Below are 27,023 nucleotides of genomic sequence, written 5' to 3'. Positions count from 1 at the left end.
TCCGGTCTGGGCCAGAGCACTAAGCAGATCTTGGGAGGCAGCTCTGCCCCCAACATCCAAGAACCCAGAGGAAGCAGGGATCCCAGGCACTCGAACTCAGGCACTATCCTAGGTAAGCAGACAGCAGGACCGCCCTAAACAGGGAGCAACTGGGAACCAAAAGGACCCAGGAAGTCACTCCTGGCCCGGAACACTGGTTCCTTCCGGTCTGGGCCAGAGCACTGAGCAGATCTTGGGTGGCAGCTCTGTCCCCAACCTCCAAGAACCCAGAGGAAGCAGGGATCCCAGGCACTCTAACTTGGACAGTGTCTTAGAAACTAGTTCTCAGATCTGAGGCCTAGATTACACGTCTGCCAGGTCTGCTGTTGTGTGGACCCCGGATTCCACCTGAGACATACTGGAAGGTCCACTCAATCCAGATCCACAGAGGAACAAATGAACTCAGAGCTTCAGACAACATATCCTGAGATATTCTAGAGGAGACACTGCACCCAGAGCAGCAGACACCTAGCTGGACTACTACCTTGGAGGCACCATATCCTGAGGCATCCTAGAGGTACCACTGTAATCAGTGCAGCTGGAAAAGATTACAGAGACATCTGGACCCCTAGGAGATCAGACACAAGCTAGATAACTAGAAAGACAGGCTTCAGTCAGAGACAGCAAGTACAGGCAGCACTAGAGTTAACCAGATGGCAAAAGGCAAGAGCAAGAATGTAAGCAACAGAAACCAAAGTTACATGGCATCATCAGAACCCAGCTCCCCCATCATAGCAAGCCCTGAACACCCCATCACACCAGAAAAGCAGGAATCAGAATTAAAATCACTTCTCATGATGATGATAGAGGGCTTTAAGAAAGACATAAATAACACTCTCAAAGAACTTAAGGAGAGCACTGGTAGACAGATAGAAACCCTTAAAGAGGAAACACAAAAATCCCTTAAGGAATTTCAAGAAAATGCAACCAAACGGGAAAAGGAATTAAACAGAACCATGCAGGATCTAAAAATGGAAGTAGAAACAATAAAGAAATCACAAAGGGACAATACCCTGGAGATAGAAAACCTAAGAAAAACGATCAGGAGTCATAGACACAAGTATCACCAACAGAATACAAGAGATGGAAGAGAGAATCTCATGTGCAAAAGATACCATGGAAAACATTGACACAACTGTCAAAGAAAATGCAAAATACAAAAAGCTACTAACCCAAAATATACAAGAAATCCAAGACACAATGAGAAGGCCAAACCTAAGAATAATAGGTATAGATGAGGGGGAAGACTCCCAACTAAAAGGACCAGTAAATATCCTCAACAAAATTATAGAGGAAAACTTCCCTAACCTAAAGAAAGAGATGTCCATAAATATACAAGAAGCTTACAGAACTCCAAATAGTTTAGACCAGAAAAGAAATACTTCCCACCATGTAACAGTCAAAACATCAAATGTACAAAACAAAGAAAAAATACTAAAAGCAGTAAGGGAAAAAGGCAAAGTAACATATAAAGGCAGACCTATAAGAATTACACCAGACTTCTCACCAGAGACCATAAAAGCCAGAAGATCCTGGACCGATATCATACAGACCTTAAGAGAACACAAATGCCAGCCCAGACTACTATACCCAGCAAAACTGTCAATCATTATTGATGGAGAAACCAAAATATTCCATGACAAATCCAAATTTACACAGTATCTCAACACAAATCCAGCACTTCAAAGAATAATTGGTGGAAAACTCCAACACAAGGAGGGAAACTACAACCTAGAAAAAGCAAGAAAGTAATCTTCCAAAAATCCCAAAAGAAGATAGTTACACAAACATATCTCCATGGATGTTAGCCCAAAAGCTTGGATTAGCGAAGACTCAACCCACAGACCACATGAAGCTCATGAAGAAGGACGACCAAGAGGGGATGCCTCAGTTCTACTTAGAACGAGAAATAAAAATGCTCAAGGGACCAAATAGGGAAACAAAACATGGAACAGAAACTGAAGGAGGGGCCATCAGGAGACCTTTCCACCTGGGTATTCACCCCATGTACAGCCACCTAATCTAAACACTGTTGTGGATGGCTGGAAGTGCATAATGTGAGGAACATGATATAGCTGTCTCCTTAGAGGTCAGCCAAAGACTAAAACACTCAGAGGACAATGTTCACAATTAACCACTGATATGATCAGGGGTTTCCCAATGGAGAACTTAGTGAGAGGACTGAAGGAGCAGAAAGGGTTATTGACCCCATGTGGAAAGCAACAATACCAAACAACTAGAGCCCCCCAGGGTCTAAACCATCAGCCTGGGAACACATAGGGAGGGACCCAAGACTCCAGAGGTATATGTAGGGGAGGATGGCCCTGTCAGACATAGGTGGGAGAGGAGTTTCTTGGTCCCATAAAAAAATGAATGAAAAATGAATGAATGATCACACAGTGGGGGGGGATGTGAGGGCAGGGAGGGGATAGTGAGGGGGTAGGTGTGGTCACTGCCTCATAGAAGCATGAGGAGGGGGATGGGATAGGTTCCTGGGTGGTGGGAGGAAGTAGGGTAAGAGGATAAAATCTGAAACGTAAATACTACAACCAATTTTAACAAGCGGGAAAAAAAAGTCTTCAGAACCAACATCTTTAAAAAAAAAAATGTCAGCCCCCTGGGGGTGGGAAATTTTTTTTTCTTGATACTAAAACTTGTTCTGAGAATTGTATATTGCAGAATACACAGCCTTGGTGTATCTACTCATCAAGCATACTGAGCAGACCTGCCCAAACCTCTGATGTCCTGGAATTCCATCTGGATTCAGTGAAGACACAGCATCAGAGGCTTATCAACTTACTCTCCCCCCCAACCCCTCTTCTAAAATCTCAACACCCTTAATCAGCTTGAAGAAGTTAAAGAAGAGTCAGCGCCCCTATTCCCTGAGCTTGGGGACTAATGTGGTTAATAATGGTCTGTCTTTCTAGGGACAAGTAGTGGTTTTGTTGGAACAGGGGGGATTAGCTAGGACTTACTGCATAGCCATAACCTACTGGTAGAAATCTGTATAATTATTATCAAGATGAAGTTATAATTTCTTAAATGGTACAAAATTTACTTTGATCTCAAATTTAAGGTTTTCATTGGTACAAGCCTCTTATTAATATAAAAATGAGATGAATATTGATAAACTCATGGGCATTGTGCCTGTATAACACATTTAGGAATACAATGCCTAGACCCAGCCCTTTTTTAACTGATTTGGGACAGTTAACGTATGAGTTAAGGGACTATAGCAAATTCATATTTTTGAGTTTATTGTTAGGGTGTTTTCCATAGATTATTTAGAAATAGCTGAGAGGAGTTAACAGAAAACAGTCCAGGTTACCTTACATGGATAGTTGGTTTTCAAAACATCAGAAGTCCATAGAACTGATGCTACAAATATTTATATATTAATGTTCATATTGATTAGAGACCTGTCTGCTCCTGACAGCTTCCTGTCGTGGATTCTAAGAAGAAAATGAGTTACTCCAGTTGTGTGGTAACAGCCACTAGGCAAGAATTGCCTCTCTCCATCTACAGACAAATTGCTGTCCAGAAAATGACACACATGCAGAATAGTCGACTGATTATATCTGCCTAGACAGAGTAATCAGTCCTTAATAATCCTGCATCACCAAGGTCTGTCAGATGATTCTGGGCCAGAAGGCTGAAGATTTGATGCTCCAACGTTCGGTAGTATAGGGGCTTTTCAGGTGTTCAGAGGTCTCTATAAATTGGCTAAGTTTTAGAAGCTATGCTTTGTGCTTCTCACAATTATAGTTAACTAAGTCATTCTGGATTTCTGACGAGGTTGAAAACTACTATTTACTGTAAGAGAAAATATTTGAGTGGATGGTCGTCAGCTGACATTCATTCTAAAGCCAGGTTCAGAACTAAATATTTTAGTTAGGATAGATGACAGAGGTGCTGGTTAGTCAACAAAATGATGGACTGGGTATTAGGACTATCTTGTACCTCACTGGTACAAATTGGCATAATTATGTTCTAATTGTATTTTGAGAGAAAAGTTTCATTTTAACAGGAAGGGTGATGTGTAGGAGGAGCTAAGGTAGGAGGAGTACTGAGAGGAAGAAAAGGAGTAAGAAGAGGAGCAGAAGGATAGGAGAAGCTAGGTGATGAAAGAGAGTAAGAGGGGGGAAGACAGGGAGGCAGATATTCATGTATCTCCACCAGTCAAAGATAGTTGTTATATCTAGGTTGGTCAGTGGGTTACACCTCTGATTGAACATTTCCAAACTTATAATGCTTATGATTAACATTATTTTAAAAAAAATGTATAAATGCAAAAAGGAAAAGGGGGCATGGGATAGGGGTTTTCTAAGGGGGGGGAATGGGGATAGGGGATGGCATCTGAAGTGTAAATAAAATATCTAATAAAAAAACAAACAAAAAGATCAAAAAAAGGCAAAAAAAAAAAGAATTAAAATATGGCACAAATTTGAGAAAACCAAGGAGGTTTGTGGGATCATTTGAGTTAAGTAAAGAAAAGAGGAAATAATTTATAGTTTATTTTAATTTCAACAAATAGAACAATTATTAGTGTTACTTCTAAAATTTATAATGATTGTCATTATAATTAGAAAAAAGTTTCAAGATACCTGTAGGGTATTTGGCATAATTCTAACACTTCTCTGGGTGTTTTATCTTTGCATAGTGAGATTATGAATTTAAAGAATGCTGCTCTGCTGAGCTTTGATGATGCAGATAATGCTGATAAAATTATCCAAGGCCCGAGATCAGTATTTCCATTTTGGTCAAACCTCAGGAATGGCATATATAGCTTGATCATGCTAACCCTTCTTGTCCTGGGAATACTTTTTTCCTGCCTATCATGTTAAACTTGTCTCTAACTACATCAACAGGCTGGCAGCCAAATTACATGACTGAAAATGGACTTCAAGACAGAGTTATTAATTTAACAGGCTGGCAAGCCAAGGACAGGTAAGATTCTGCACAGAGCCTTACCAACCTAAGACATAAGTGCACTGCTTATGATAATGCATATTCCAAAGGAAAACTTTCTTGTCAGAATGACCTAAGACAGGCTTAGTCTGGTTTATGCAATAAAAAGGGGAGATGTGGAGAGCTTTTGGGGCTGCCTGGCAGGAATCTGACATTGGCCAAGGACCAGAAAATGGGCTGCTTGGAAGGAATCTGACATAGGACAAGGACAAGGAAATGGACTGCAGGCAGTCTGACATTAGTCTGGAACAAAGAAGTAATTTTAGGTAGAAATCTAAATCCTAGGCTAGAACAAAGAAGAAATTTCAGGCGGGAATCTAAATCTTAGGCTAGAACAAAGAAGTAATTATAGGCAGAAATTTAAACCTTAAGCTAGAAGAAGAAGTAGGCTTCAGGCATGAAAATGACTTTGAGCTAGATCATGAAAGTAGGCTCATATATTTTGGTCATCCTGATAAGCCCTTAGAAATAGTGATCACAGGAGTGATCATGGGACTCTGTTTATTGTTGTGTGTGTTCTTTGACTATCTGGGTATATTGTCTTGCTTTTTTCTTGACTATTTGCATCTATTGTATTGCTAGTTTCACAACCTAGAACTGACCTTAATACTTGCATGTAATTTAAATAGTAGAAAGGCAAAAAGGGAGGAGAAATGGGATAGGGAGTCAATGGGGGATGAGGAAGGGGAATGGCATCTGAAATGTAAATAAATAAAATATTGAATAAAAAGGGACATGAGTTTCCAATTACAAAGGTGAATATCAGCTTCAAAAACAGAGTCACTGCTTTCAAAGAATCCCAGGTAATTTCTAGAACCTTTTTCATTAGAGAGTCTCATCCTCTATTCAGATCACAAATTGTGAGTCCAGCATTGGAGAAGTGCAGTACATTTGGTCGGCATCAGCAAACTTCAAAGGTGATCTCTGCTTTGTGTTTGAGGGGTGATTTCATTTTTTGCTATGCTTCATTTGAGTTTAAGACATTCTTCTTTCTCTAAGTGTCTCTAATACAATTAACTTTAGATCATTTTTGTCTTTTCCAATACTTGTGTGGCAGAAGTAAATTATTTCCTCTAAATTCTACTTTTATTGTTTTGCCAACAATTTTGACAGTTTTCTTTTTCTCTGTAGCAAGTCCAAAGTATATTTAAGTCTTGGAAACTTAACTCTTTCATCATGGTGTAGCAAAGGAAAACAAGACATTATATAAACCATTGTGCTATATTGGCAAATTCATTATTAAGTTATTCATAAGCAACATAATTGTTCATGCAGAACCCAGAGAATATAAAAGTGGTTTTAGAACTACCAACCTAGCAAAACCATAGACTACAAATCCTAAAGTAGATACATTGATGGTGTGACAGAGGCAGGCTGGAGACCTCAAGGCAGGTCAATGAGTCACTACATTGAACATTTGCTAGTGAAGATGAGTGGACAGAGAGGTAGGTATATTGAGAGAAACACTGTGAAACACTACAGCTTCCATGGCAAGATATTTTATATGGTTTGTTTTGTTTGGTTTATTATTTTTGCTTGTGTAGTTTGTAATTTTTTGTGGAGGGAGGGTGCAAGAGCAGAAGGCAGATGTGAGGGGATGGGAGAAGTGGGACTTGGTAGCATGGTGTGAGATTTTTAAAAGATCAATAAAAGTTAAAAATATGTATAATATGAAAAACAAACAAAAACAAGAAACACAACACTCCATAAAAACACAAAAATAGACAACACATAAAAGTAATGGACCAGTAAGATACAAACAATTCCCCAATAAAGCAAAATGAGGACAAAAGTTTATAAAAAGTATTAATGAGTTAATTTGGTGTTAGACAATTATTCATAAACATAGATCTATACAGAAATATGTATTGATATACCCAGTGAGATTCATTGAAGAAAACTGGTTTCCCCTTTGCCAGTAGGTATCAGTTTCAGGTATGAACTTACTTAAGGGTAGAAGCCTGTTTCTGCTCTCAGGGCTGACACCTTGTCTGGTTGGAACTTGTGTAGGCCCTGTACATGCTGCCACAAACTTTGTGAATTCCTGTCCTCACAAAGATTGACATGTGCCAATCCTAACACATGTGACAGTCCTGTTGTTCCTGAAGGACAGTTTGCTTGGAGTCATTCATCATCTGTGGGTTTCAGAATCTTTCCACCTCTTCTTCCAATTAAATCTCTGAGCTTTTGGGGTATGTTGAAGATTCTGTGTTTCTCCAGTGTGTATTTCTGGTTTTCATGTAAGAAATCAGTTGCACATATATGTATGGATTTATCACTGGGTATTTAGTTTGATCCCATTAATTAACATGCCTGTTTTTATGCAATGCATTCTCCCATGCACAGGGAAAAAGAATGATTTAATCTCACTCTTCTACATGTTGATATCCAAAGTATGCAGCCCTATCTTTTGAAGAGATTGTCTTATTTCTTTAATATGAATTATAAGTCCAGCCCTAATTTTCATGGTTATTGAATATATGATCCCATACATGTTAAAAATAGGTTTTGCTTATGTAGGGAAAACAATATAACATATGCTAATATTATCCTTAGTCACTGATAATTCTGATGCACTATTCAACTGAGATTTCAGCTTCTATGATGATAACTTATGTGACTTTTGCACCTAAATAGAGAATAATACTCCAGAAAAAAAACACTAGGTAGAAATGTCACAAAATAAAAGCTGTAGGAATAATTGTCTGCTTATAGAACTAGGTATGCATATAGAGAAGTAGTTGCTCCTATATTTAGGTAGGAGGAATTATAATGATTCAAAAAATGAAAGGACAACAAGAATATATGAAGTAACCCGTCTGAAGTTTGTGTGTGTTAAGATTGAAATGCTCACAGAGACTTACATGAAGATTTGCCCTGGACAGACATGCAGAACTGCTTAGAGTTCTCAATGAGTTGTTGTTCAAAGAAAGATGAAAAAGAGAATAGAGTCTGGAATACAGGAATAGATTTTATACCATAACTTTGAGGGGCAAGTAAGAGAATGAATAGGTTAAGGCAAGAGAACTAGCTCATGACACAGTAGGGCATATAATCATTAATGTGACATGAGAGTGGTTGAACAATACATCTTTCAAGTACTATAAAATACCATCATGAGAAACTTTTTAGGATTTTTTTTTAAGTAAGACAATGTTAAAAACTGAATTTTCTTTTGTTTCCTGTGTCTATGGTTTGGGGAAATAACATTTAAATGACTGCTAGCTGATAATTTCAGGAAAAAATAGCACAAAATTGATATATTTTGTAAAGCTAATGAGAGGTTTGTGTAGCGTGGTATGATGCAGTGGGAGGGGATGCCCATGGTGAGGCATTTCTCCCACACACAAAGTACAAGCCATCTAACAGGTCTAGTTTAGAATAGAGTTTATTTGGGGGCATGGGAAGGGGGATGAGAAAGGAGTAGAGGCAGAGAAAAGGGGGACAGAAAAGGACAGAGAGAGAGAGAGAGAGAGAGAGAGAGAGAGAAGAGTCTAGCTGGGAACTTGTGGAGAGAGGGAGAACAGACTAGGAGAGAGATGGTGAAGGGTATCAGAGAGAGGAAGAGGCCAAATATTATTATTATTATTATTATTATTATTATTATTATTATTATTATTATTATTAAATCTTTTATTACAGTCCAGTAATTTTTCCACTCACAGTCCATCCTCCAACAATTCCTCATCCCATTCCTCCTCCCCAGTCTACAAGAGGATGTCCCCACCCTGACACCACCAGATCTCCTCCCTCCCTAGGACTTCAAATCTCTTGAGGGTTAGGTGCTTCTTCTCTCCCTGAAGCCAGAACAGGTAGTCCTCTGCTCTTTATGTGTCAGGGACCTCATATCAGCTAGTATGCTGCCTGGTTGGTGGCTCAGTGTCTGAGAAATCTCAGTGGGGTGTTGAGGTTAGTTGAGACTGCTGGTCTTCCTATGGGGTCACCCTCCTCCTCAGCCTCTCCCAGCTTTTTTCTAATTCAACCATAGGGGTCCCTGGCTTCTGTCCATTGGTTGAGCGAGTACCGTATCTAATGCTTTCAGCTGCTTGTTGGGCCTCTCAGAGGGCAGTCATGCTAGTCTCCTATCTGTAAGCACACCATAGCATCACCAGTTGTGGTGGTACATGCTGGTAGGATTTGCTGAAGGAGGCAGAGGCAGGAGGATCACAAGTTTAAGGCCAGCCTGGGCTACACATTTGGGCTGGAGAGATGGCTCAGCTGTTAAAGGTTGGGCTCACAACTAAAATAAATCTTATTTTTTAAATAATGTAATGTAAGGCAGAAAGAATTAAGAAGAAGCAAAAGGCCTGACAGAGCTTTCATCACCATGATCAAGCTGGCAAGAGTCCAGCTTTCTATTGTTGCTATTTTTTATCCTTTTTCTTTATTCTCTCATAAAATACATCTCAACCACTGTGCAAGCCTACCCTTCCTCTCCTCTCAGTTTGCTTCCCCTCCACACACGTATACTTTCCCTCTTCCTAAACTAACTGCCCTTCCACTTCCCTTCTGAAAACAGCATGTGTCAAAGGGATATAAACCAAACATAGCATAACAAGATGAAATGGAAGTTTCTGGTTTGGTCATGTGAGACAGACTTATGTGGTGTTTTACTGAGGCAAGACTCATGGGAGGACACATGATGTTTGGAGAGAGTATAGATGGGACTCAATAGATAGTGATGGGCTACTTGCATACCTAACTCTGCAATACTTCATTGGTCTTGCAACTTTAGTGTTCTTAATTTCATTAAGAGAAGTACAGCAGAGAACTACTGGCAGTCCAGCTGGTCCTGGTCACTCCTGTTAACTCATGCCTATTCAGTGGAAGCCTGGCCATTTCTGCTGGATTGTGTGTGGTTGCTGATTCTTGGGTGGTGAAACTTTTGAACTGGACTGTTGGTATCGTGGCTGTACTAAACTAGACTACTAGTATCCTGACAAACAGAGATTGGAATCACCCCAAAGAACAACTTCTAAGGAGGTCCACATATCCTTGTCTTATTTACCATCTTTTCTCCCCTACCTTTCAATGGTGGGTTAGAAGGAAGGTCAAAGCATTTAAGAACCCTTATTAAAGTAAAAATTTAAAAATCTAAGCCAAAAGGTAGGTCCCAATGTGACTTAGGCATAATGGATAGAAGAAAGATCAGGTTATGAGATGCTAGCAATGTTCTTTAAGGCTGGCATAATAGCAGCATCAGCTGCTGGGTGTCTCCTACCTTGTTCCCAGAAGGATGTTTTTGGTTTTGTTTCATCGTTTTATGTATACTCTTGTGAAAATGATTGGGGGGGGAGACTGACAATTCTCTTATATTAGAGAAGATTGCACAGTTGGCTATGCACTTATAGGGTTTTAGTATAGAGGTAGAAGTGCTCAGGAAGCAAAAAGAACCAGTGGGAGGATAACAGGGTCCAGGCTCGATGTCTGAGACTGGGAATTGTTACAGCCCGAGCTGGCGCACATTAGGCTCCAAAAATGTTGAGAACCTTTCTGCCCCACGTTTGGGGGCCAAAATGTCTTGGACCGCTCTATCAGCATTGGAACCTGCACTGCCAAAAACCTTGGGGGCTAAGTGTTAGAGCCAACACCGCCCCAAGCTGCTCCAGTCCGCAGGTCAGGGTTCAGCAAGAGAGAGAATGAGGATGGACGCAAGGAATGGAGTCCAGACAGAGTATGATTCAATCCTGTTTATTCTTCAGTCTCTCTTCTCCTCTCCAAGTCCCAAGTCTTGAGTTCCTAGTCCCTAGTGCCTCCAAGTTCCAAGTTACTACTTCCAACTGCTAAGTGCCTAATGTCTAATTCTCTTTGCCTAATACCTTATAATTCTTCCAGCTTCAAGTCTCAAGTGCTCTTCTTCCAAGTACTTAATACCTAATAATCATCTATTCTGAGTTCTCTAGTCCAAGTGTCTTCTTCCTCAATGCCTAATTCCTACTCCAGGTTGTACTCCAAGTTGTACTCTAAGTTGTACTCTAAGTTGTATTGTAAGTTGTACTGAACTCTTCTGTCTGCCTCTCACCTTTTATATGTCTCACTTCTAAATCACCTTTAGCTCATGCCTTTAAGTCATGCTCTTAGGTCTTGTCTCTAAATCTGATCTCTAAGTTACACCCTTAAGTCACACACCTTTAAGTCTCACACACCCAAGGGAAGATCCTAGGTATCTAAAACAAGATGTTATCAGAGTGTGCTCAACTGTTGTAGGCTATTGTAATCAAATCTCTTGCCAGGGTATATGGCTCAAGATGGCTGCAAGGATGATAGCCGCCTTCTGTCGGCTCCCCACAGGGAATGTACTACACAATGAAAAGGGAAGCAAAGTAAGCTAAAAGGTAAACTGCCACCTTGCACTACTTCACATACTTTCATTGTCAGGTGCCAGTTTCACTTCATGAAACTAGGAGCTGGGAAGAGCAGGAGATGGTACAAGTGCAACTGGAAAGTGTTTGGCAGAGTGCAACACCAGAGGATTTTCTTGTGCCTACATAAGCATCTTCAGCCTTCCCAGGCTTTGTGTAGCATATTACTGCTAACAATAATGGTCCCACTTATAAAGTGCTGACCTTGCATCCAATAGAAATGTGAGATCTAAACCATTTTAAAGCAGCTATGGTATTGTATGACTTGCCTTCTCCATTTGTTAAAGAAATGTTAAATACTTGGGATATACATAATAAGATTATCCCCCAAGATTGGAAGTGATTGGTGGAGGCACAAAGCAACAAAAATAGAACAATAGAATATAGTGAGGAGGATAAAAGTTACTTAAGAACAACTGCTTGGTGAAGGGCATTATGCTGACTTATAATAACAAGTCCTATCGGATAATGGGATAATTGAACAATGTTTGCCATATTGCTGTACAGATTATTTCATGTTCTTTTTAAAGAGTCCCTTGGTTTCAAGACTTATGTTGACAACAGGGTTATTCAGGCTAGAATATAGTCAAAACATACATGATCTAAAACATACATGATCTAAATTGATTGAATTATTTTATCCTTGAGTACATGCTCAAAGGAATGCAAAGCAACAATTAATGTAGAAACCTACATACCCGTGATTCTTGTCACACAAGTGGTAGTTTCTAATTCATGAGTTCATCTAAATGCTCACAGGCAATGAGTAAATAAGAAATTTTTGTACATACAATCCATGGAATATTGATTTGTAACTAAAATAATAAAATAAAATCATACCATTGCCCAAGAGATGAAATGAAGAAATTGATGTTATAGCAAGTATGACCCAGTATCAAAGACCCAGAAAGACAAGCACCAGCTATTTTTCTTATGTGTGTAACAAGAACAAAATAAGACATCAAAGTGTAATTATTAGGGAATATGACAGAAAACACACACATAAAGAGAAAGAAGAAAGAGAAAGTAAGAAAGGAGATAAGGAGAATCAAATTGTAAATCAGATCAATGTCATGTTGGGGTTTTAAGAGCCTTAAATATGATTGAGGAGTGAAAGAAAAATCTACCTCATTTATGAAGGTAATACCTGCAGAAACATTCACCATGAGAAAGGAGATACAAATAGATGCAGGGAATAGAATTGTTCAATTGTTTCCTTACATCAAGGGCAAATCTCCAATAAAAAGAAGAGGAGCTTTTAGGAGCACTGGAAAATGTGTCCTGGCAAACAATGGTTAATGATCAAAGATTCAATTAATGGTGTTGACATAGAAGGTTTGGTTGATACAGGAACTAATACTAGTGGTCTTTCCAAAAGCCCTGGAATTCATCTTGTCCACTTCAGAAGGTTTACACATAATTTATAAAAATTGGTAAATTGTCAGGAATAAGACAAAGTGTCTGATAGATTAACTTTATGGGACCAGAAGAGCAAACATTGAGCCTTTAGACTTGATTTCAAAGAGCAAATGTCAAGATGAGTAGTCTGGAGAGATAAATAGGTTGGTAGAATGGTTACATGAGGTTCTGAATTCAGCCCATAGAACACACATGAAAATTGTATATGATGGTGCACATCTGTAATGACACTGTAGAGTAGGTAGAGAAAATAGGATACTGAGTTCACAGCTATACCAGCCTTTACTACTTGATGGGTTCCACTCCAGTGTGAGCCCCTATCTCAGTATGAAGAAAGTTGGACATACCTAAGGAATGAACTTCAGATTCTCTCCTGATCTATATAGGAATGCACACACAAGTGCGCCCATACATTCCTGAGCTTTCAAACATGTACAAATGTACACCCATACTCAAAGGATTACATGAAAATAAAAAAATGCTGTATATACAAAGCAATACTGTGAAGGCACAAAATATTGATTGGGAAAAATCATTCTAAGATCAAACAAACAAGAAAATCACAGACCAATCAATCTTCATGGTGAATACAGATACAAAATATTTTCTACCAGTATACTAGGAAATTGAGTGGCCAAGCAATGGCTGGCCTAACTTAAGGCCCAAGCCAGAACTGTGAGCTCATGCCAGAAACTGCCTGGATGGCCATCAGCTGAAAGCTGGATTCTCACAGACCTAGGGTAAAGCCGAACATGGCTGATTAAAAAAAGAAAGTAAAGTAAATGTAATGATTACTAATGTGATTCTGCTGTACTCATGGATTCATCATCAAAGAGGATTCTTCCACCAGTTGAAGGAAAGTGATGCAAAAATCCAAAGCCAAACATTAGGCCAAGTTCAGAGAACACCACAGGAGAGTGAAAGGAAGAATTATAGGAGATACAGGAATCAAAGGCACCACAAGGACATGACCTACACAATAAACTATGCAGTGCCCATAGGGAATCACAGAGACTGAAGCTACAAACATACAGAGTCTGCATTGGTCTGTTCTAGGCCCTCTGCATACATGCTGTGGTTGTTTAGCTTGAAGTTTTGTGGGACTCCTAATAGTGGGAGGGGGTGTTTCTGATCCTCTTACTTGCATTTTATACCCTTTTCTTCATTGTGCATGCCTTGTCCAGACTTGATGGGATGGTTTATGGATAGGCTTATTGAATCTTGTTGTAGGCTTAGATTTTTCAAAACCTACTTTCATAAAGGTTCTCAAAGTCTTTGACTGCGCTTCTAGCCCACAGTCCAAAGATACAGGAGAAAAGATGGAAAACAGGACAAGGGGAGGTGGACCTGTTTAGAAGTAGTTCTCTGGGGTGATTCTAATCACTGTTTATTAGGATACAACAGTCCTGTTCAAAAGTTTCACCAAACATGAATCAACAATGTGGCACAATCCAGTAGAAACCACCAGGCCTCCACCAAATCAGCACAAGTCAGTGAGAATGACAAAAACCATCTGGAAAGCTGGAAGTTCTCTGTCATGCCTCTCTCAAGGAAGTGAAGATCAGTGAAGTGCTAGCTATACAAGCACCCTGTCACTGTCCATTGAGTCCCACTTATAATCTCTCCAAACATCACATGTCCTCCTACAGGTCTTGCCTCACCAAAACACCACATGAGTATGCATCACATAATACAAACAGAAGCTTCTACTTCATATCCCCTTTTGGTTTAAAATTTTTGTTTTATCCAAACATTAACAATCTACATACAATAAAAAATATAAGAACCATAAAACTAAAAGTTTCAGCATATTTTAAATAAACAGCTTATGTACAATTTAGTCTAACAATATTACCTTAAATTTTTATTAATATATAATAATTCACACAAAACAACCTTGAATTCCTATTAGTACACAGTAATTGAAACAAAACAAACTTGTATTTCTAAAATATACAATAATTTAAACATACCACTTCAGATGATAATAACAATAATATATTAAACAACTAAAACCATTTATCCCAACTTAAGGGAGCAGAGTGCCTATATTGTTATGATTACTTCATGCTGAATTTGGGCAAAGAGTTTCTGTTTGGGGAACAAGAGAAAAAAAAGGTTAGTTTGAAGTAGGGGGGTCAGGGTGAACTAGCTGTAGCATTTGCTGCCCAGTCTTTTTATATCCAGTTTATGTGTTGTCTGTCCAGTCTTTGTGTTGTCTGTCTAGCCTATGAGTTGTTGGTCCAGTGTATGTAAGTAAAGTTAAAACTTCATATGGCTGACAGACTCATAAATTTATGGGGAAGGGATCTTTTACAATAATGGGATATGTCATTACTATTAAATATAGAATCATTTCTGCATTTTGAACTTTGTTTTGCACATAGGGATGAAAATAGCTTAATTTACATATTGTCTGTCTTGTTGCTGCTAATTCTATTATACAATGACTGTGGCATTTAAGAGTTAGTAATGAAAGCACCCAGTGCTACCTTAAGTACAATAATAATAATAAATATCATAAAACAATATTCAATAAAAAGGTACAATTCAAAATTCTATGAGCTATTGCTCACTTTTGTAAGTGTGTGTGTGTGTGTGTGTGTGTGTGTGTAGAAGTGCTTACATAGATCATTGGATTGGAGATGACATCATAATTTAATAAAAAAACTAAAGGAGAAAAAGAAGACTATGTGGGAACAGAAAAAGTTCAAGATATGCATGCTCCTGTTGAAGATCACACAGAGGCTCAAGTGGAGATGTTGCTCAGGCAGTGAGAAGCCGTAGAGGCAGGATTTGATTCACATGGACATGGTGTGTGTGTGTGTGTGTGTGTGTGTGTGTTGGGGGGTCAGCAGAGTATAAATAACTGGGTTTGTGTATCATTACCTTTGATGGACAAATGAGGAAATAAGTTTACCAGGTTATTCCATGCCACAGTAAAAAATTAATATAAAAATAAAGAAAAATTCTTCATTCTACAGAATAAGATAAAAGAGTGGAATTGTTCTGTGGTCTCATACTCATTATTCCTCCATGTGAGTTTCATATGTCTTCTCTGTCTCCCTGAGATTATCAAAAGAGTAAAGAAAGCAATATACTATAAGTAGATTATTTATAAGGTCACATATGAAACATACATGAGGTATTAGCAGCTTCTAGCTTTATTCCTTCTTCATCTTTGAGAAGTAAATTAAATTGAATGGGGTTTGGTTACTAATGAATTTCAAATATTAAGATAAAATTATAAAAAAGCCACCATTGTTCAAAACACTCCCCCACCCCCAGATTTGATCAGGGTCAAGACTAGTCACAAAGGATAACATGAATTGGAAAAGAATTAAAGGAGCTAAGAAAAAAATTATGTCAAACTCGGTGAGGGAAAATATGTAGAAGGAAGTTGGGTGGTAGAGATATTTCATTGTTATTGGATGTAATAAATCTATTACTTAAATGATTTTAACTGAAACATCAGTGAACATGAAAGTCAGGGTAAAATAATAAAAGGTTTCCATAACTTAAGAGAAACAGAGATTATATTAGACAGTACCGCATCTTCTCTGCATTTTCAGGATTGTTTACGCAAGGTAAGGAGGAAGATGTAGCCAGATACCAAAAATAATCTTTCCTACTTTGATTACTGCACCAAACTTCTCTCTCACATACTGAACAGTTATGTAGCATGGGTAGCATGGGCTTCCTTGTAGATCCTATGATGAGGAATAATATCTGATATAAAATATTAATATCAATACATTTATTAGATAAAATTAGGTAACAATCTCAAATGCCACCATTACAGAGAGATTTTCTTACTGCAGATAACTCTTATTAGGGCCCTCTTCATGTCTTTGTTCCTCAGGCTATAGATGAAAGGGTTCAGCATGGGAGTCACCACTGTGTACATCATAGCCATGGCAGACCCCTTGAGACTGAAATCATTACCTGATGGACATAAGTAGAGACCAATAATTGTCCCATAGAACAGAGACACCACAGAAAGATGAGAGCCACAGGTAGAGAACACCTTGTGGATGCCTTGAGTAGATGGAACCTTAAGAATGGAGGAGATGATCCTTGCATAGGACATAACAATGAGCAGGAATGGAATAATAATGATGAGCCCTCCCATGATAAGTATCATCAAATCATTAACATAAGTGTCTGAGCAGGCCAGCTTTAGGAGAACAAATATGTCACAGAAAAAGTTGAGAAGCACATTGTTCTTACAAAAAGACAGTCTTACTGTGAGCAGAATTTGCATCGTGGCATGTGATGTTGTCAGTATCCACAAGACTAGCACTAAACAAGTACAAAGCTTGGGGCTCATGATGCTGGTGTAATGCAGAGGGAAGCAGATGGCAACATAGCGATCATAGGCCATGGCCACAAGAAGAAAGCTCTCCATATCTCCAAAAACCATAAAAAAGAATATTTGAGCCAGGCAGCCTTCATAGGGGATGGACGGGTCCTGGCTCTGCATGTTCTGGAGCAACTTGGGCATTGTGACAGAGGAAAAGCAGAGGTCAGAGAAGGACAAGTTGCTGAGAAACAAGTACATGGGTGTGTGGAGATGGGAGTCCAGTATAATGAGGAGAATGATGATGAGGTTTCCCAAGACAGTGGTGAGGTACATGGCCAGGAACAGGGCATAGAACAGGTGTTGGTACTCTAGAGGAATGGGCAGGCCCAGGAGAAGGAACTGGGTGATGACAGTTTTGTTGTTCATTATCATTCTTCTTCAGTGTACTGAGAAAATATCAGGATCTAAAACTTAAATATATATTTAAGATATATATTCTACAACAATGGATGTAAAAGTCATCATAATAACCATGATCTCAGAACTCCTACTATCTGTACACATTACAATCATTAATAATTTTTCTCAATTTATCTTTTACAAGTTTCTACTTCCCATCATTCCCTAGACAGTTCTATGCCATTTCTATAAAGATTCAAAATTGACTAATGATTTTCTATCCTATTTCCTGCTCATTCTGCATAACTAGTTTATTTATTTGCAATGTGTTCTATTTTATTTTGTATATTGATGTTCTTGAAGAATTTGTATAAGATTTATCATCATAATTTTATACAAATTTTATGTCAAGAAAATTTCACATGCTCCATTGTGTTATATTAACATTTCAAATTCAAACTTACATGTCCCTGTAACATGTACTTCTGCTCCAATGTTAAATAATTATCTTTTATCTGTTGCCTATATTACTGGCATCAGAAGCTCAAGAGCCCCAAATGAGATTCATGTCTTCACTTTATTGTCTCCCAACGAATTTCTCCCTCTTCCACCTATCCAGTCTGATATAGTTAAAAGGAACAAATTCAGTTTTAAATCAGAGATATGTAAATTTTGATCCATTCATTCTTTTCATATAATAAACTGCTGTCATGCATTATTCAGTTATTCCTCCATTCTCCTATGTCATTTACTCCTCTCTGTGAGATTATATTAGTATATGAGGATCATATCTTGGTACTACTGAAGAAGCAGACTCAGTTCATGTTCATATTCTGATGTCTTCTGATTCTTCTTCAACATGCTTCATTTACACTGTGGAATTCAAACAAAGGAGTTCCTTCACCTCTTTTCTGATTTATTTTCAGATTATCACTATTGCTATGAGGATAAGGATAAAGTTCCTAGCAGATACACAAATGTGCTTTTATTATCTCACAGGTGCCAGTGCTATATCCCACATGTTCCCAAAGGCTTTTCTCTCCTCGTTCAATGTTGCAGTCAATCTCTTCATGTCACATTTTTAGTGGCTCCTCCATCCTTCTCCTACCTTTAACTCCATCTTTTGTTTACCCTTCATCTGAGTATTCTCATATATCAGGCTTATTTCTAATGACATAGTCACCTAAATTTATTGTGTATCTCTATACTACATAAGACCTTCAGTCATGTACCCTAGAAACCTATACATATCCCATACAATTAATACTTTGGTCACTGTCTTAAGCTATCCTCATATCAACTGTAAACTATATGCAGGAAAGGTCTCATATGCCTTCATTCTGTTTGGTTCTTTACACTCATTTTTAATCTCCAACTAGGGTCCATCCTGGTCATGATGCATAATTTTGTCAGTGAACATTTCTTACCCACTTCTCAAACTAATACAAATTGCTTTAACTTCAAGTGTAGAAACATTTTCATTTCAATAGAAACTCTTGAATACTTACAAATAAATTCTGAACTCTATACTGTTTGTCAGAAATCTAATGTTGTACTTCTGCATTGTTAGAGTTAATAATTTGCAATCTCAATAATACTAGTGACTACAAATAATACCCCTATGCTTTAATCCACAGAATATTATAGATATTGGTACAGAACACAGAGTGAAACATTTTATGGATTACAAAAAAGAAGTAAAAGGTTACTTTGGAATTTTCACTTGAGTTATTCCTCAATGTCTATACTGTATATGATGGTGAATTTATACATCATGAGGGTTAAACACTGATGCTAATTTGAAAAAATCCTAGATGCTATGCAGATAGTCTCTAAATGGACTGCACATACATTAGTAGTAAAACAAAGATTTGTGACCATGAACACATACAAATAATCATCATCTTCAGGAGGAAGATGTTCAGTGTTTAAGACCCCCAAGTGAAAGTATACTAAACAACCCTTCAGTGCTACAGAACTGAAATCTACATCACAGGGCTGTTCCTGTGTTGAAATGATACGCTATAGAGAGAAAAAAAGGACATGAGTGCTTGGAATGAACGCATCAATATGAATGGGCTACATGATGAACATGAAACAAATACTAGCACAGAATGTAGAAATTGTGGATGACAGAGAAAAGAAGAAAGTTATCATACCTACAAAACTGTCTTAAATAACACAGGAATTCCAATTGACAGCAAGACACCTGCTTAAAGCAAGACACTTTACTCAGCTCTGCTGAAGATGAGTTAGTTTATAGTTCACGATCCTGCTCATCTTCATTTTATTTGCAGACACAGGAATAGCAGCCTCTGTACTCATCACCTATCTGCACCATGCCTACTCATACCCCACTGCTGCTGCCATCCCTGGGCCTTAGGTGCCCTTTATCCCAGAGGAGTACAGATTCTATATAACTCATTAAAGACAATAATAATTGCCCAGGACCTTTCTGGGACCAATTTACCTAAGAGAGCTCTCGTGAAAACCAATTTCAGTCATTGACCACAATTTGCTACACTTAATAGAAGGTAGAATTTAAATAACAACAACAAACAACACAAATAAATAAATAGCATCAAGATAGCCAGCCGTGGGAAGATATATATGCATTCCATGTTCAGGTAACCATTATGGCTTCTGTTGACTGGAGCCCCATTTTGTTAGCAGGGAAAGGGATGAAGGGTAACTGAAAAACATCCCATATTATCAGGAAATGCCCAAAGGATTCCTGTGTCCATTCACACACACTGTCACCTCCAGCCATCCACTCTACTCTATGCGCTTATGGATTTTCCTATTCTTGATATTTCATTTGAATGTAAGCTCTTCATTGTAGGCTTATATTTGTCAAAATGTACTTTTTATAAGAGTTCTCAAATGTTTCAACATCCCCTCTAGCCCATCATCTACTGTTGGGCCTTGGATGAGGTCACTTCATTTAACCTGTGATCTTCAGTCACTAACACATCAGTAGAGGGTGTGATTAGCAAGTCTCCACCTCCAGAGGTTAAAATATTAATGAGTTATCTAAAGACTGAGGTAGCTAATTAAGTTATTCCCGCCCCCTTTCCCTTTCCCTATAAAAAGCCAGGCCCCCTGACTTTTGGCGGGAGAGCATATGCCATCTACACCCACTCACCACACCATGAACAATAAAAGCTTTGGAAAACTGGACTCCTCCTGTTGCCTGGGCCTGTCACCGCCAGGTTCCCAGCCTTTGGAACCTTGAACTGCAGCTGCCAGCCTGTGGCGGCTGTATGAATGTGGGACCCTCCTCCGGCCAGCAGTGTGGGAAGCATGCCCCGGACCCACTGCTGGACCACTGTGGAACCCCACCGCGGGACCTCCCCTTGTGAGGTTTTTTTTTTTCCCCTCACAGCTGGTGCCCAACGTGGGGCACGAACACCCATGCTTCTACAAGAACCATCCTGGCTGAGTCTGCTAAACAAATATACTTCCTGCGAAGTGTGGTACCAGGGCTCTCCTGGTCCTCTCTCAGCGTGCGCCCTCATAGTCTCAGTCCTGCCACGTGCCCACCCCATGTGGCAGCTGGGCCCAGAACGGAGATTCTCACCAGAGGGTCCTGCTCCCGCCCCTGCTAAAATCAAGCTGAGTTCTCTCCCTGCCCAAGTTCGAGCCCCGCTGAGTTCACTTGGTGCAGTGTGAGCGCACCTGCTTAGCCTCTGCTCCTCTGCGGTAGACCCAGCCTTTCTGAGACACCCACGGCTGACAAAGGATGACACAGACCAGGACACAACAGAGATCCACACTCGTACACCCACGCACAGGCCTACATTGTTTCCCACAGGTGGTGGACAACATGGGCAGAGCCAGCTCCACAAGCGCCTCCCACTGGTGCCTACAAAAACCGTGAATAACATCTCTCTGTCCACCCTACCCCCTCTTTCTCTCTCTCTGATTTTTAGCTATAGTCTAACTCCTGCCTAGTGCAAAAGGACTAGGTCTCTCTCCCTATGTGTTCCCCAGCTCAGGGGCAAGATGGCGGCGGCTTCCTAGCTCCCCACTCTTCCCATCCCCCCCAGCTCCACAAAGGGGACTCCTTCACAACTAACAGCTGTCCTTCAAGCCATAGCACCTGCTGTAACCCTCTTTCTAAGACTGTTTACCTTGGTTGAGAGACTCCTTCTCATGGCTGAGACCATTATCTCTCTCTTTCTCTCTCTCAAGATTGCCAGCTCCAAACTCTAGTCCCTATCGCTCTGCCAGGTAACATCTTCCCCAATCCCCCATCATATGCAACAGGCTACAGCTATTTGGCTTAGCCTGCTTGCCTGAAGCAACAGGGCAAGACCCTGCTTGCTACCCAGCCCTATGTTTCTTAGCTAGCCTATGCTTCCCTCCCCCTCAGTCATTTGCATCTGGCTAAAGCTACTTAGCTCAGCCAGCTTACCTGAAGCAGCGGATCTAAAATTCTGCCTACATCCTTTGCCCCCATGCCACCTACCAATTTCTCTCAAAAGCTGCCTGGCTCCAATCCAACTTCCACATGTCTTTCTCATAGACACAGACTCTCACTCTTTCTGACTCTTAACTCTCCTATCAAGCCCCAATAATTCTTGCCTTAAACTCTTCTTCAAAGTTAGCCTTTTTTCTCCTTCTCTACATTTAAGATTTCTAAGAAAAACAAAGGGGGAATACAAAACCTCTCTGCCAGAGCACTCAGATGCCACATGGCAGAGCAAGGCCCCTCCCCCAACTGCTTCTAAGCCTGCCATTACTGCTCCTTCTCCCCAACAGGAGGACCTGCAACAACAAACGTTCCTGTTTTTCAACCAAAAATTTTAAACATTTCTTTTTCTCTCTAACAGGAACATCTAAAACAACAATGCTTGTGCTTTTCAACCAAAAATTTTCTTACTTTTTTGTTTTAATGCTGCCTTTTCTCTCTAACACTCGTGATATATGTCCAAATTTTTTTCTCAACCTTTATGATTTCTTCAAGGTTCAAAAGCCATCTAATTTACTTCCACAGGTTAACTCAACATGCTGATCACCATTTCTTGAGTCTTAATTAACAACTAATTTCTTTTACAGACATACTGTTGCTGCCAATACCAGATACATAATTAACATTGTTTTTCTTCCTCAGCCATCCAAAAACAGACTCAAAGATACCTTCCAGGACTAAACTTTTCTCAAATACCTTTGCTTTTCTAGGATCTTAATGACAGACCATGATGTGCTTGTTCCCAAGCAACTTAATGCTCAATATCCAGTCTTTACAGACATCTCTCTGCCAGAGATGCTGCTTCCCTGCTGTGATTATCTTACAGGTATACCCACAGATCCAACAGAGTCCAGGCCATCTTCTGGAACCTGCCTGAGATGCCAAGCTGCCTTCTTCCAGCCACCTTGTCTTACTGCAGACTCCAGAGACACGGTGAGATCCAGAGACAGCGCCACCTCCTGAAACCTGCCAAGCTGCCTTCTTCCAGCCACCTCGTCTGACTGAAGACCCCTGAGACATGCTGAGATCTAGAGATGCACGCCAAAACCCAGAGATGCTCACTACAGAAGACAGATCCAGACCTTCCAGCTGCAGATGAACTCTTTTGCCAAAGTCACATAGTTAAAGTTACATGTTAGTGAGGAAAGCATAATGTCTATTTAGATTAATCAGATGTCATTACCCTCAAACTGTACAACCTGTATTTGATTCAATGATTCCTTGCCTTCCCAACCATACCCTTAATTCCCATTATCTTTGACTTAGTTATGCTACACCCTCTGGCCTACATAGTGTATACTTTTGACTACCTCATTCAAAATTTTCACTAAAAAAGAGTGAGATTTGGGCCATGAAGAGATAGTTTGGACATAGCCTGGTCAAACGAGCTTTTGAACCCCAGAGACCCTCTAGGATGGAAGACGTTCAGCTCTGTTCCTGGACCCCCTGGTAAACCCCTGGGTTTGAGGTAGCTGGGAACCCAACAGGACTTTGCCTGTCAGGAGCGGCAATTATCTCCCCATGCTCCCGGATTCCAGACTACTCCGTGCAGTTCACATCTCTCATTAACCTACACCTTACAGACTACAGATGACACGGAGTCACCCCTCTTTTATGAAATAAAAGAGAGTGGGATGTTGGGCCTTGGACGAGGTAACTCCATTTAACCTGCAATCTTCAGTCACATAACACATAGGTAGAGGGCATGATTAGTAAGTCTCCACCTCCAGAGATTACAATATTAATGAGTTATCTAAAGGCTGGAGGTAGCTAATTAAGTTATTCCCACCCCTTTTCCCTTTCCCTATAAAAAGCCAGACCCCCTGACTTTTGGCGGGGGAGCATATGCCATCTACACCCACTCACCACACCATTAACAATAAAAGCTCTGGAAAACCAGACTCCATGTGTCGCCTGGGCCTGTCACTGCCAGGTTCCCAGCCTTTGGGACCTTGAACTGCAGCTGCCAGCCCGTGGCAGCTGTGTGAATGTGGGACCCTCCTCCGGCTGGCAGTGTGGGAAGCTGCAGGACCGCCATGGAACCACACTGCTGGACCTCCCCGCACTAGGTTTTTTTCCCCACAATCCAGCATTGGAAAGGAAAGATTAATAGAGCAAAGGAGGATGTGGATCTGTTTAGAAATAGTTATTTGGAGCAAATCCAATCTGGCTTGTAAGGCTATCTATCAGCAGTTCAGTTCACACCAATCAGCAGTGGCAGTTCACTCCACTTACAAATCAGCAACAGCAGATTGACTCAAAAGGAAACCTCAAGGCTCTTCTAATTGGCTGAGTTCACAGGAGCCACAAGAAGCCACCAGAACACCACAAGAAGTTCATTGGAGCATTTCTCTCTATAAAGACATAACAAACAATGACTAGCAAAGAATACTATGACATGCCAGTACCACACAGTGTCCTCAGTGAAGACCAGCATGAGCAAAGCCCAACGATGACCAGAAAAGAATGATATGGCATACCAATACCACATTGCAGCATCCACTGCCTGTTGTGTTATATTTATAACAATTCCAAACATCTCGTGTTCTTTCAAATGTCTGCTTAAGCAAAGCATCACAAGACTTTTTTCCAGGCTTTATTAAGAAATACCCATATTAAAATATGTATTGTCTGTAACTGTTTATACATTGGTAAACAGTAAATAAGGCCTCTTCCCAATATTTGGTGAGATTAAGTTTTCTTGATGTTGAACTTTCTTGCTGAAATGAAATAATTTCTCAAGTTACTTTTCATTTTGATTATCCTGATGGTGAGGGATGTTGAATACTTAAAATATTATATATTGGCCATTTGAATATCTTCTTTCAAGAACTCTTTGTACCATTTCTTTTGTCTGATTTTATTGGTTGTCTGGTTTTTTTGTTCTTCGAGGTTGTTGTTGTTGTTTGTATATTCTCAATATTAATCTTGTATCAATTGTGTACCTGCCAAAGTTTTTCTCAAGAAAGTCACATGGACCATTCCAACAGAAAAATGGAAATGACATTGGTGAGGAAGAGCATGAAAAAAACCCTAGATACCCAGAAATCTCAGAAATTGAGATCAGCAGCACTAGAGCTAACTACCTCCTTATTTCCTTGCCTGCTTTGGGGTACTTAACCAGGACCCAAACTAAGTGATAATGAGTCACATAGCACCGCAATGTGTTCTCAACAATTAAAAAACTTCTAAGGGAATTATCCCTGACCTCAAGCTGTACTACACAGCATTAGTAATAAAAACTGCATGGTATATGCAGAGACAGACAGGTTGATCAATGAAATAGAGTTGAAGACGCAGAAATATACCCACACATCTATGGAAATTTGATCTTTGACAAAGAAGCCAAAAATAAACAGTGGGAAAAAATAAAGCATTTTCAATAAGTGGTGCTGGTAATCTGCATATAGAAGAGTGCAAAATGATCCATATCTATAACCTTGTTCAAAGCTGAAAACCAAGTGAATCAAGGACCTCCACCTAAAACCAGATACACTGAATCTAATAGAAGAGAAATTGGGAAAGAGCCCTGAATGCATTAGTACAGGGGAAATTTTCCTGAATAAAACACCCATGTCTCAGGCTCTAAGATCAACAATTGACAAATGAGACCTCATGAAACTGAAAAGCTACTATAAGGCAAAGAAACTGTCAATAGAAAAGAAAGGCAACCTAGAGATTGGGAAAAGATCTTCACTAACTCTTTATTTGATAGAGGGCTAGTATTCAAAATATACAAAGAATTCAAGATGTTAGACTCCAAAAAAAAAAAACAACAACAACAACAAATAGTCTAATTTAAAAATGGAGTACAGAGATAATCAGAGAATTCTCAACAGAGAAATCTAGAATAGTTGAGAAGCACTTAAAGAAATGTTCAACCTCCTTAGTCATCTGGAAAATGCAAATCAAAATGACTCTAAGATTCCACCTTATACCATTCAGAATGACCAAGATCAAAAACTCAAGTGACAGCACGTGCTGACAAGAACGTGGAGAAAGAACAATGCTCCTCCATTGTGGGTGTGATGGCAAAATGGTAGAACCACTCTGGAAATCAATCTGGCAGTTCCTCAGAAAACTGGAAATAGTTCTACCTCAAGATACTGCTCCTGGGCATATACCCAAGATATGCTCCACCATACTGCAAGTACACATGCTCTACTATGTTCACAGAAGCCTTTGTAATAGCCAGAATCTGGAAGCAACCCAGTTATCCCTCAGCCAAATAATGGATACAGATTTTGTCATTCATTTGCACAATGGAACACTATTCAGCTACTAAACCTTTAGCAGAAAGCAGCTAGAAAGCAGCTAGCCACATGCTAGTCACTCCTCCAAGGCTTACATCATATCCACACGCCTACAAGGGGCATGGCAAAAGTGTATAAATACCCTAGATTTCCCTTCAAATAAAGAGACTTGATCAGAATCTCTATCTTGTCTCCATTCCTTGCATCTTTTCTCCTTATCCTCACTCTCTCTCTCTCTCTCTAGACCCTGACCCGAAGACCAGAGTGGCAGTTTGAAGCCAGGCAGAGTGGAGCAGGCCACAACATAGTAACTATTCAGGTTTGTTAAGTCTTTTGTCTCAAGCCAGGTAGAGCAGAGCTGGTTGCAACATTTTTTGCGCCCAACATGGGGCAGATGGACCCAGAGACCCAGTGAAGGACGTTAGGAGAACATTAGGATGTTAGGAACTAGAGACCCAGTTAGGATGTTAGAAGGATCTGCTGATTGCTGCAGGAATCTGCTGCGTTGAGAAAGGTATAATGAAAATGGGGCAAGACATAAGTCAGCCTGAACTTAACTCTCTGTTTTTGTTTTGTTGTTTGCTGTTCATGTGTGTTAATTGCCTGCATTTGTTTCGCTGTTTAAATGCTGTCTTTCAGGTTCAAAATAAAAACATATATATCCAAAATTATAATCCAAAAAACAACCAAAGGTTGATGACAATTTGTCAAAGCCAGATTGTGCCAACCTATAGGAATTGGCTCTGAAATGACTCTGAAAGGCCCTCTCCCAGTGCACCTTCACTTCCAGAGGCTTCCATTGTGGA

At 39.7% G+C, this 27,023-nt stretch overlaps 1 protein-coding gene across 1 annotated transcript; it reads right to left on the bottom strand.

Annotated features, from left to right (window-relative positions):
* Positions 1-16,530: 16,530 nt before the first annotated feature.
* LOC117711242 (olfactory receptor 1496-like) lies at positions 16,531-19,867 on the bottom strand. The gene is made up of 2 exons (XM_076936348.1): positions 19,650-19,867; positions 16,531-18,363 (listed from the first exon to the last, which is right to left on the bottom strand). The coding sequence occupies exon 2, from the start codon at positions 17,521-17,523 to the stop codon at positions 16,585-16,587; it is 939 nt and encodes a 312-aa protein (XP_076792463.1). The 5' UTR covers positions 17,524-18,363; positions 19,650-19,867; the 3' UTR covers positions 16,531-16,584.
* Positions 19,868-27,023: the final 7,156 nt, after the last annotated feature.

This window comes from Arvicanthis niloticus, chromosome 6, assembly GCF_011762505.2.
Source record: "Arvicanthis niloticus isolate mArvNil1 chromosome 6, mArvNil1.pat.X, whole genome shotgun sequence".
Classification (NCBI taxonomy): Eukaryota; Metazoa; Chordata; class Mammalia; order Rodentia; family Muridae; genus Arvicanthis; species Arvicanthis niloticus.
This window is presented reverse-complemented; position numbering and strand designations above follow the sequence as displayed.

Coding starts and splice junctions, on each gene's coding strand:
- LOC117711242 (XM_076936348.1), bottom strand. CDS start 17,523: ATGATAATGAACAACAAAACTGTCATCACCCAGTTCCTTCTCCTGGGC.